This window comes from Anopheles marshallii, chromosome 2 (genome assembly GCF_943734725.1).
Source record: "Anopheles marshallii chromosome 2, idAnoMarsDA_429_01, whole genome shotgun sequence".
Taxonomy (NCBI): Eukaryota; Metazoa; Arthropoda; class Insecta; order Diptera; family Culicidae; genus Anopheles; species Anopheles marshallii.
The window spans coordinates 45,683,873-45,696,780 of NC_071326.1; the positions used below are offsets into that span (position 1 = coordinate 45,683,873).

The following is a 12,908-nucleotide window of genomic DNA, read 5'->3' on the forward strand; positions in this document are numbered from 1 at the left end:
CATCTCATATTAGTTACCATCGTCTGCTTCAGCAGGTTCTTTCGATTCAAATGTCACTAGTTTGACCAGTTCCTTGCCATTCAATCTTGTTTTCAAATTCGGTGTTCTTTTTGCTCCCCCAAACGTTAGGAGCTATTTAATGGTATGGTTTGAAATAAATGTGTACGGTTTAACATATAGGATGACAAAAAAAAATATAACCACTCATTTGCGACTGATCTAATTCCTTTGAAATGGTGTTTGTGTTTTGCAGAGGCTTAAGCCGAGAAGATGTCTGCTATCAGACATCGACCTCTGGCAAATGGTCCGAACGAGAGCGACGACAACTTTTCCGATGACGAGAGCACGCCCTTGACGCATGACATCTATGGAGGAAGGTAAGTGACGGTTTGATGCGTACTATATTATTTGGCTTGCGCACTATAGAAGAATAATAAATGTACACAAGAGTGAGAAAAAAAACCGCGTCTGTATCGGTCACTCGGTCAGCATAACATAACTTCGTTGGCGAGTACGAGTTCGTTGCCAATGTACCGTTGAAGTCTCTTGATAGTAAAATTCGCTCCTACGTGCCGTACAATACAAATTGTCAGCTTTCTCCTTACGTATCCACAGGCCGCTCACTTGAAGAAAGAAGGTACCGCCATTGAATTCACCAATGCTTAACCGTGCATAATGAATTCGACCTTGTTTGGTTGATCGTGGGGTTGTTTGTCTTCGATAATGCCACACCACCACACTCAACGGTAGCGGCCATCGTTTGACGAATGTAGCTGCCAATAATACTATTCATCGTAGCGATTTTCCATGTGTCCGTGTAATCGGGGTTGCAAATCGTTGTCAAGCGGCAAAGGTTTTTTTTGGGAATGCTCAAACGAAGACACTAAAACAAGTAAGGCACTGGGTAGCTAAAGTGTGTCACAACCCGGATCTGAGGAGCGATTCTCAGCCATGTTTTCATCCACCCGCCGCACGGCTAGAACGAAAACAATCTTTCGTCAATCTTCGGCGGCGAGTGTTATCTGTGAATTCTGCACAACCCGCGATAGCATCACACTGAGCGGCATTGAAAAAGGCGATTACAATTGCAAACGCCACCCACCTAATCTGCTGCCATCTGCATCTGTGCAACCCGCAGTCGTTACATGCCACCGTGATGCACTTTTTGTTGCTGCCGAGAAGTAACGCCATCGTTTTTGCATCGCGCTTTGCCACACCGCAGCCACCAACCACCACGACCGGCGGTGGCGTCTTCGGAGGTGCATTAAACAACAATTATGCAGCACGGCAGAAACACTGCGGCGTTCCTTTGGCGGCGTTCGACCGCTTCGCCTGCGCCGTTCCGTGGGACAGCATAAACATCATCATTTGGAGCGACAGCGAAAGAAGATTGCGTCTGTGGAACGCTCGTTATGCAACTGTGTGCTAGGAGAGCTGTTACTTCATCCAACCGTCACCCAGTGGGTAACACTTACCACCATCAACCGTGCGGTCTGCTAACAACTACTACCATCCATAATCGTGCAGCGAACCAAAGAATGTACAAGCCGAAAACTCCTATAAATGAATGGCTACACCTACAGCCAGAGATGATGATACAGTGGCGCATTTATTTGTACCACTAAGCCCGGCATACTATTGTGGCGCTACCGTGAGGCTGCAACATGAAATGGGAAGGAGCGAATGCCATTTTATCAACACAAAAGTCTTTTGAAAGCGTTCAACATCAAATGAGTTGTGTGTATTTGTGTGCTGTTATTTAAGCAGTTGTAAACAAAGTTTTTCGTGCGTTCTTCACCTCGTTGCTAGTATTTAGCACCGAATAGTAACACCTAAAGACGTTGTGGAAGATGTTTTGTTTTGTGGGTTTAGCATGCTGATCGTACTTGATCTGTATTTTTATTTATGATGATGATGATGATGATCCTCGTTCCGCAGCAAGACCGCGTATCGCGGCATGGGACAGAGAAGGACGACAAAAAATAATATTTTTTCAATAATCCTTACAACAATTATACGTGTATTATTGTGTGCATGTAAATTCAAAGTATCACCTTTGTACTAATAAGTATACAAAGTTTGTTCAGTAAATATACTACCTCCTTACAATATAGGTGACGTTTTCGTGCACTCAAAATGAAACAAAACGTTTGCATTTTAGATGCGAAAACAACAGAACCAGTTTCTTGTTGTAAATTAGGAATGAACAATTTAACAGTAATTTTAAAGTGTTATAGATGATTATTCCTTAACAAATAATTTCTTTTATTCATTTGCCGCACGATGTTTAAACAATCTCTCCCCAGCTGTCGATTTTTTGGACAACTGCAAAATATTTTATTCAATTTGTATTTTTTATCGTTTGTTTAGCGTTATTTTCTGTTGTTTATTGCACATTTTTCGCAAATTTTTGCGAACGACGAATGTGGGAACTGTGGTCGAACGTACTTGTTTTTGCAATCACCAATTTTTGCTGATCATTTTTAGATTTTTTTTTTATTTTTATTCTTAATATATTTTTTACTATTGCAAGTACGTTTCAAACCATTATCCCAAGCAATAAATGCAACATTCAGTTCTCGATCGGCATAGAGATAAATTTGATTAAAAGTGTCCTATCAACATCGATTCTGTTCCGCATTCTTTGAGCATAAACTTCCTAACTACAGTTACACATGAATTTCCACCAAGCCGCAGTCAGTGGAATAACCCTTATTAAATCCCATTCCTTTCCCAAACATGCGAATAATTGCGGCGTTGGTAAGCGGAAGCTACAGCGAAAAATTAGCAACAATACCTTCTTTTTGCAATCGTTGCACTGATTCCATCGAATTTGGTTACGTCGGAAACCCTGAGCTGCCACTAAGTGAGTTAGTCTTGGATCTGGACTAACTGAGTCGATTGCATTACAAACTTAATCGAAAATTTCAATCACCTTTCAAACGCTTCTCGTACGGTTACATTCACGTTGCGCACAGCACATGCGAATAATGAAATCGTTCCAAATTTAATAGACGTCAGGGTTTATGCAACAAAACTCTCTGGATGATGGAGAAAATATCGAGCGGCTTTAATTTGTAACTGACATAAACGCAAGAGCTAACGAGACAAGACCAAGCCATGTCGGTCGCTACACGCCGAAACATTATTTGTGATGGTTCGAGTGAATCCAAGACTTTAGCTAACAGCGTGAGTTAGGCGAATAAAATCGAATGGTATCCGGATGGGTTAGCGAAGCGCAACCAATGACGAACCGTTACCAAATGTTTAAACCACACTCGATTCTGCCGCATAAACAGCATAGCGCACAACACTTCCTATCGACGGTTTAAGAATGTACAATATTTCGAAATTGTTACCAGCATGCCACAGAGCATCCCTTTCTTCTAGCATACCATCGAACTGTTTCGGATGCAAACATGCGGTACGCATTTCACCAACTCACCAACAACAATGTGTGTAGAAAACGCCAACACTTCAAGGCCCCTCATCTTTAAGGGTCCATCATTTGCGCATACCAAAGCATTATTCGTCGGATCATGATCCCTCCGTAGCGCGTGCGAATCCATGCGAACATGCATACGTACGCGCCCCCGACACGGGTTTCCATCAATCAGCATAGTTTGGTTCGAAGCTACTCATAACGCCACTCTCACTGTCTGATGCACCATGTGGTGAGGAACGAAAAACGAAAAGCTGCACAAAGGATGGTGCGACACGACAGTGTAAACCACGGTGAGGATGAGGCGAATGCTAGGTGTGGGTTGCGACGGGACGGTGGAAGGACTGTAGTAGCTGATAGTTTTATTTTTCACCGCACACGCCTGCCGTGGTGCGTTTACTTTTATTTTTTTCGATTTTGGTCACCCACCGAAACGGCGCGTTTCGATCGGCTCCCGATCGGATGGACGGTGTGTGGTGTGGCGTGCTTGACCAATCAGCACCCCTGTGCCAACTGCGAAACCGACCAAGCTAAACGCCATCAGGCCGAAGACGCGCTCAGTCCGGCACATCCATCGCAATCGGAAGCAACGACGGTACGCTTACGGTTCGCGCAAAAATCGGTACCATTGTGTGGTGGGTACTGTTTCGATGGTGACTGCAGACATCAGGACAAGTGTTGGTGATCTTAGCTCCGATAATGTAAAATTCTCGCTAAAACTAAACTGTGTAATCCATTGCTGGAAAGTGATCGATAACTTTGGTAAAAGTGAATGGTTGAAAGTGGTCAAAACGTCCAGAAATATTCACATTGCAACCGTACAGAGCTGTCAACAACGGTAGCCACCTACCAAATGCTAAGTGATAATAAGTGTCATTAAGTGCATTAAGCGGCATCGGGATGTATCGGAAAGTAAACAACACCGCTGCACCAGCACCGACACCCAGCAGCAACAGCAGCAGCGGCACGGCCATGAACGGGATTGCGCTACCAGGGCTGCCCAAGCCGCAACGGAACGGTACAGAGGCTAACAACTACATCAGCTGCCAGAGCCATCACTATTGCCGTGTTGCGAATGATATCGACGACGAGGAAGAATATCTCATGTATGCTAACTTCGTACTCTATCCAGGAGCGATAATCGATCGGTTAATCAATTTTGGAGGATAGTTTTGTTGTTGTGTTGTTGTGTTGAATATAGTGCGTACAACAGTAGACCAACTTTCACTTCTATTTGTACTATAACGAGGGAGTATCCGTCACCATTCGCATATTCGTAACGCTGTAAATGAAAGTGATTTACAGTATCGTGCGCACGGGTGCGTGATGATTCGATAGTGCGATATGGTGTGCTGGTACAGCGAATAGATAGGAGTTTTGCTTGTGAATTGAAAGTAACAAAATGAGTTATTTGTTGCGAATCGCTAATTGAAGCAAAACGGCAATTGGATAAGAAAAAAAAAAACATCACAATTTAGCTGTGCGCTACTTCTAAAACGGCTCAAATGGTTCGCCAAAGTTCACCCACGGTTCGTCGCTTAACGATCATTGAAATCTTTCTTTTCTACCATCCATTTTGTATTCGTATTCCTTCTGGCGGATACATATAAATGCTCCGGGTTAAATCATTTAAATCGGTACAATAAATAAACAATTTCCGCACCAAAAATCTTGACCTCGGCCGTGTGTGTACAATGCAACAAGCGAACCGTGACCTATTACTCCGTCGCTTCAGTGACAACTATGCCATAACATTATACCCCTGATGTGTGAACAAATTTCGACGGGTCGCTATAATTCATGCCCATTAAGTTGTACGCATTCTCCTTCCTGTCTGTTTTGCAGCCAGCGGACCGTTCAGGAAACGAAAGGATGGGACGTCTTCCGGGATCCTCCAATCAAGGAGGATACGGGCTCGATGGCGGACCAGGCTTGCCTCGATCTGACGATCAAGATCCTGAAGATATTTGCCTACCTCATCACGTTCGTCATCGTGCTGCTGGGCGGTGTGGTGGCGAAGGGATGCGTGCTGTTCATGTCGTCGCAGTTGCGTCGCGATCGGAAGATCACCTACTGCAATCGTGACCTGGCGCGGGATAAATCGTTTATCGTGTCCCTACCGGAAGAGGAACGGATAGCGTGGATGTGGGCGTTGATGATAGCGTTTGCCGTCCCCGAGATCGGCACGTTCATCCGGTCGACGCGTATCTGCTTCTTCAAATCGATGAAGAAACCGCTCAAGTCACACTTTCTGCTCGTCTTTCTGATGGAATCGTTCCACACGATCGGGCTGGTGTTGCTGTTTTTCGTAGTACTGCCGGAGGTGGACTCGGTGAAGGGAGCCATGTTGACCAACTGTCTGTGCGTCATACCGGGTACGTATGATCAGGGGAAGCTACACGCGGGAACTATCTAATAGACAAATTCCTTTCGCTTTCCCGCAGGTATGCTGGGTCTGTTTTCGCGCACCAACAAAGAAGGCAAACGGGCGGTGAAAACGATTGTCGATCTCGCCGCAATTGCCGCCCAAATCACCGGATTTGTCGTGTGGCCGCTGCTGGAAAATCGTCCTGTTCTTTGGTTGATTCCGATTTCCGCACTGCTAACGTCCTGCGGCTGGTGGGAAAACTACGTGTCGCCGCAGAGCCCATTCTCGTTCGTACGGTCGCTTGGCCGCGTCAAGGAAGACCTGAAGCAAACGCGTTACTTCACCTACATGTTCCTGTCGGTGTGGAAGATACTGCTGCTGTTCTGCTTCGTGCTGGTAATACTGTTCGTGCGTGGAGATGAGGTGGCAAACCTGTTCGCGCTGTTCGGCGCCGGATACGGTCCGCACAAGATCGTGGTGGAGGAGGTAGCGCTACCGTTTAGTTCCGCGTTGCCCGATCTGGTCGAAGCTGCCCAAGCGGTGGACACGATCGACATTGATGCCGCCTACAACACGGTAACGTACGTGCTTATCATCCAGATACTGGCCGCGTACTTGTGCTACATTTTCGGAAAGTTCGCGTGTAAGATCCTGATCCAAGGCTTCAGTTACGCTTTCCCGGTGAATCTAACCGTACCGGTGGCGATTTCGTTGCTGATCGCCGCTTGTGGCATCCGCAACGATGATCCGTGCTTTTTCCACGGCACCATTCCGGACTATCTGTTCTTCGAAAGTCCACCGGTGTTTCGGCTGAACGATTTCGCCTCACGGCAGATGGCGTGGGCCTGGTTGCTGTGGCTGCTTTCGCAAACCTGGATCACGCTGCACATTTGGACGCCGAAGTGCGAACGTTTGGCCAACACGGAGAAGCTGTTCGTGACGCCGATGTACAACGCACTGCTGATCGATCAATCGATGGCGATGAACCGTCGGCGCGACGATCAGGCCGACGTGAAAACGGAGGATTTGGCGGAAATCGAGAAAGAGAAGGGTGATGAGTACTACGAAACTATCTCGGTGCATACGGACGGTTCTGCCTTACCACGGCCCAGCGTGAAGTCGTCGGATCACATCACGCGTATCTACGCATGTGCAACGCTTTGGCACGAAACGAAGGAAGAGATGATGGTGTTCCTGAAGTCTATCATGCGAATGGATGAGGATCAGTGCGCACGGCGCGTTGCCCAAAAGTATCTGCGCATCGTCGATCCCGACTATTACGAGTTCGAAAGTAAGTAACTAAAGCACAGATTTTAACACAAGTATAAACAAAAAAAAAGCTTTGCTAACAAATCGTACGTTTTATCTTCACCTTCGGGCATGCGTAGCGCACATATTCTTCGATGACGCGTTCGAAATCTCCGACCACAGCGACGACGATATCCAGTGCAATCGGTTTGTGAAGATTCTGGTGGACACCATTGACGAAGCGGCCTCCGAGGTGCATCAGACAAACATTCGGTTGCGACCACCGAAAAAGTATCCAACTCCTTACGGTGGGCGGCTAGTGTGGACGCTACCCGGCAAAACGAAGATGATTGCACATCTGAAGGATAAGGACCGCATACGACACCGTAAGCGTTGGTCACAGGTGATGTACATGTACTATCTGCTCGGTCACCGGCTGATGGAGTTGCCCATTTCCGTCGATCGGAAGGAGGTGATGGCAGAAAACACCTACCTGCTCACGCTGGACGGTGATATCGATTTTAACCCGAGCGCCGTTACGCTGTTGATCGATTTGATGAAGAAGAATAAAAACCTGGGCGCAGCATGCGGCCGTATTCATCCGATCGGGTCCGGACCGATGGTGTGGTACCAGAAGTTCGAGTACGCTATCGGCCATTGGCTGCAGAAGGCAACGGAGCACATGATTGGTTGTGTACTTTGTAGTCCCGGTTGCTTTTCACTGTTTAGAGGTAAGTGTACGAATAGTGTACTGCTGCCCATGTGGGCAAATTCGGAAGCGGTAATGCTAATGGTTCTCTGCTACCACCCCCAGGAAAAGGTCTTATGGACGACAATGTGATGCGGAAGTACACGACGCGATCGGATGAGGCCCGCCACTACGTGCAGTACGATCAGGGCGAGGATCGTTGGTTGTGTACGCTGCTGCTACAGCGCGGCTATCGTGTCGAGTACTCGGCTGCTTCGGACGCGTACACCCATTGCCCGGAAGGTTTCAACGAGTTCTACAACCAGCGTCGTCGTTGGGTACCGTCCACCATCGCCAACATTATGGACCTGCTGATGGACTACAAGCGTACGATCAAGATCAACGACAACATTTCGCTGCTGTACATCTTCTACCAGATGATGTTGATGGGTGGTACGATTTTGGGCCCGGGAACCATTTTCCTTATGTTGGTGGGTGCGTTTGTGGCCGCCTTCAAGATTGATAACTGGACCTCGTTCTACTATAACATCATACCGATACTGCTGTTCATGTTGGTGTGTTTCACATGCAAGTCCAACATACAGCTGCTAGTGGCACAGATACTTTCCACCGTGTACGCGTTAATCATGATGGCAGTAATCGTTGGTACCGCGTTGCAGCTGGGCGAGGACGGCATCGGTTCACCATCGGCCATTTTCTTGATAGCAATGACGGGGTCGTTCTTTATAGCAGCCTGCCTGCATCCGCAGGAGTTCTGGTGTATCGCTTCTGGCATCATCTATCTGCTATCCATTCCATCGATGTACCTGCTGCTGATTCTGTACTCCATCATCAATCTGAACGTGGTATCTTGGGGCACCCGTGAGGTGGTCGCCAAAAAAACGAAAAAGGAGTTAGAGCAAGAAAAGAAGGACGCCGAGGAGGCGGCAAAACGCGTGAAACAGAAGTCGCTCCTCGGTTTCCTGCAGGGTGGTGTTGGGAACGGTTCGGACGAGGAGGGTTCGATCGACATATCGATTGCGGGTCTGTTCCGATGTTTGCTCTGTACCCATGGCAAAACAACTGACGAGAAGGCTCAGCTCATTCACATTGCTGATGCGCTGGATGCAATTACGAAGAAGATTGAAAATCTTGAAAAGCACGTGGACCCCCACGGACACCATACGCGCAAGCGTACTGCTTCGGCTGGCTCGAAGGATCACCATCTGGGATCGGTTGCGGAGGACACAGAGGACGACGACGAGGACGAGGAGTCCGAGACGTCTACGATGCAGCGTGACGAACGAGATTTCCTGACGAACCCGTACTGGATTGAGGATCCGGATTTAAAGAAGGGCGAGGTAGACTTTATTTCCAGCACCGAGATCCAGTTCTGGAAGGATCTCATCGATAAGTACCTTTATCCGATCGATCAGAACAAAGAAGAACAGGTGCGTTGCTATTTTATCTTGCGGACTGGTATCATATGCTAACTCTATCGCGTTTGATGCACTTTTTTCCCATCCAGGCACGTATTGCGCACGATCTCAAGGAGTTGCGGGACTCCGCCGTGTTCGGTTTCATCATGATCAATGCACTGTTTGTGCTGATCGTTTTCTTGCTACAGCTCAACAAGGACAACATCCACGTCAAGTGGCCGTTGGGTGTTAAAACTAACATTACCTATGATGAAGCCACGCAAGAGGTAAACTCCTGGAGACACCGGTGTGCTCACTATAGCGGACTGTTTCTTTATGCGCGAGGGTGTCGCGTGCGGACGCTATGGTAACACCGGATGTCTCCATTCGGGACAATATTATTAACTTTCAGTTTTCTTTTTTTGTTTCGTTTTATTTTTCTCTTTTACCATCATTTATTTTACTACCCCGTCGGACTGCGTATGGATAATCGAAATTCCAAATACCTGACATCCGCAAAATCTGCTCCACTCTTTACGAAAAACTTCACCACACTATCACCATTTTGGCAACAACGAAAAAAAAAACAACAAACCGACCCCAAAACCAAAAATGCTACGCAAACGTACACCTCAAACAACAACACAACCGCCAAACACTGCAATGGTCCTGCACCGACCACAACGAATCGTTCATAATGCCGTCACAAACCACAACATGCAATTGCAACCTATCTAGGCAAGAATTGCTGTCGATCTGAAAGAACTGCGTAACAAGTCAGTGTTTGCGTTCTTCATGTTCAACGCACTGTTCGTCCTGATCGTGTTCTTGCTGCAGTTGAACAAAGACAAGCTGCACATCATTTGGCCGCTGGGCGTCAAAACGAACATTACCTATGACGAAGTTACAGCCGAGGTTTGCTACTACAATAATCTCACGCTCTTCCATATTGTTGTTTGGTTGCCTCTATGTTTTGCCCCCTGGTAATCCCGTTCAAGCGAATCCCGCGCCTTTCCTGTGTGATACGGGGAACGGGGTTTGGGTCCCATTTTAATGTTTCTTTGTTTTTGCCCATCCCTTCCCGGGAACTCCTGACCACGGTTCTGGTGAATGTGTGTTTTTTTATTACTCTTTTCTTCTAAATCCACACCATGGTTCTAACAGGTGTAATTTATCCTTCCTGCAAATGGAACCCACCCCGGGTGGTATGGATTGTTATTTTTTTTGTTTCGTAACCTATCGCATCTAATGCAATTGGTCCAACCCAGACGCGATTCAATAACTGTTGGTTTTATTGGTGGGATTATGATAACAAACTTGTTAACTTCATCTCGGGTGCATGTAATACTTTCAAATATTTGTTTCATTCACAAAATTACTGTTAAGTGGTAACGTTCCAAATGTAATTAACATCCTTCTCTAATTGTTCCTTTGCACGAACCTGTTTATCCTTTTGGCGAAAGTTCCCTTCGTGTGTTTGTTATGAGTTACACATTTTTTTAGCATATTGTAAAACGTCATGTACATCAGAAGAATCTGCAACAATTTTTTTTATTATGAAAAATTATTAAAGTTGATGATAATGATAAAAGTATGATAAAAAAGCATTGCAAAAAAAAATAAAAGCTTTAGTAAGCCTATTAGTAAGTCTGCGAATGTGCAATGCTGCTGCATACAAACATATAAAATTCCTTTTCCTTTTCCCTTGGTAACATGCTAAATAAGGAGACAAATATCTGAGAACGAACTGTGCATGTATGTTGTTCTACTTCTTGGCGCCATTTAAACTGCATGGCTTTCTGAAAGTGCATAACTTTCAGTCCACTGACCCATCCACGGACATCATAAGAAAACAAAAAAAGGCTTTAATGACAATTTGACGCTTGATTTCTAGTACAATAACTGCATGGCTATGTCTTGCATGGACGCAAACAACTACCCTACGGTTTATCGAACAACCCTATCCAATTCCAAACCTGTCCCATTGTTTCAATTCAACCAAAGCTCCAAATTTTAACACCTAAACCCGTTCGACTATGTGCTAACTAAATTGTTTAAATTAAAAAAAAATTCTACTAACCCGTCGTGTACTTTATCTTTGATACTTTTTAAAAAAATCCCCAAGGCACGAAAATACGTGTTAACAACTTCCACCCATGCTCAATAATCACGCAACGCAATTTTCCATTATGGAACACCAAAAAAAAAAAACAAAACAAGTTTTTCTAATGAATATTCTTAACTTAACACAGGTTCACATCTCGAAGGAGTATCTCCAGCTGGAACCGATCGGTTTAGTGTTTGTGTTCTTCTTCGCGTTGATTCTGATCATTCAGTTTGTGGCAATGATGTTCCATCGCTTCGGTACGTTGTCGCACATTTTGGCCTCGACGGAGCTCAACTGGGCCTGCAACAAGAAACCGGAGGAGCTTTCGCAGGATGCTCTCATAGACAAGGTATGCGCCATATTGCCTGCTTTTCCTGAATTCTAGCGAACTATTCACAATCATACTCGATCCCTGTGTTTAGCACGCTGTTGAGATAGTCAAAAATTTGCAACGCTTGCAAGGAATCGATGGAGATTACGACAACGACTCCGGCAGTGGTCCAGACCGTATTGCGAGACGTCGAACCATCCAGAATCTGGAAAAAGCGCGTCAACCGCGGCGCCAGATAGGAACGCTCGATGTGGCATTCAAGAAACGCTTCCTAAAGCTGACGGCTGATGAAAACAACACGGCCACACCGATTCTTACACGTCGGATGACGATGCGCCGGGAAACGATACGTGCGCTGGAGGTAAGAAAGAACTCTGTAATGGCTGAACGACGCAAATCCCAGATGCAAACGCTCGGTGCAAACAACGAGTACGGTATTACCGGCGTGCCCAATGTAAGTACTTAACTTGGAGAAGCGGCCGGTATGGGCTTTTACGTTGAAAGAATCTGAACAACATGTTTTGCCTAATTGCTTCAGGGAAATAATAACGCTCCGGCCAGACCGACGCGCACATCGAACGCCGGTGTTAGTGTGAAGGACATCTTCAATGTAAATGGTGGTCCTGGAGGGGAAATCTACGGAGTCACTGGACAAGTAAACCAAGCATACGAACCGGTCATCGAAGATGACGATCGCAACTCACTACGCATGCAGCCACGGAATCAGGTCACCTGGGGTAATAATGGTAACGCACGGTTGTGAGCATTACGAGCAGTTTTTGTTTTCACTTAACCATCGACTTGCTACGAAGTGTACTGATCTGCGAACGATCAGGATTTCAGAGCCGCTTGATTTAGTAATGGTCGACTACTACCTACGTACGACAGAACGAATGAGAAACGTGCGAGAGTGGTGTGTATGCGGTACGCGTGAAGTGTGATTGTTGTGAACACTAATTTATAGACTCGATATTACGTTAAGAGATTGGGTGAATTAGATTGAAAGAAATTTGTTAAGCAAAACAAAAAAAAAAGAAATCTCCACAGTTATACGATAGATAGGTAGCTTAGACCTCACTCAAGTCATTACCCGACAATGCAGAAAGGTTCTTAGCCCTGCAGGCCCAACATTGCAATACGGTATGCAATTTTCTACATTACAAACCTCTGGACGGTGTTCCATGGAATATACTGAAGCAGCATAAAGTAAAAGCTCAAAATGATTACAACTGTAAGGCGCACAGTAGCTTACGTTATAAACACTACCACTAAATACTCATCAACGTAGAACAATTTAGCCAAACTA

General features: G+C 45.8%; 1 protein-coding gene across 2 annotated transcripts; it reads left to right on the forward strand.

Annotated features, from left to right (window-relative positions):
- Positions 1-270: 270 nt before the first annotated feature.
- On the forward strand, positions 271-12,365 carry LOC128709741 (chitin synthase chs-2). Of its 2 annotated transcripts, none has more exons than XM_053804758.1 (9): positions 271-377; positions 5,288-5,817; positions 5,887-7,101; positions 7,199-7,789; positions 7,873-9,197; positions 9,275-9,451; positions 11,417-11,620; positions 11,694-12,056; positions 12,141-12,365. In XM_053804758.1, the coding sequence occupies exons 1-9, from the start codon at positions 271-273 to the stop codon at positions 12,363-12,365; spliced, it is 4,737 nt and encodes a 1,578-aa protein (XP_053660733.1). The 2 variants fall into 2 exon arrangements, with proteins under 2 accessions (XP_053660733.1, XP_053660734.1); XM_053804759.1 differs by lacking the exon at positions 9,275-9,451 and adding an exon at positions 9,903-10,079.
- Positions 12,366-12,908: the final 543 nt, after the last annotated feature.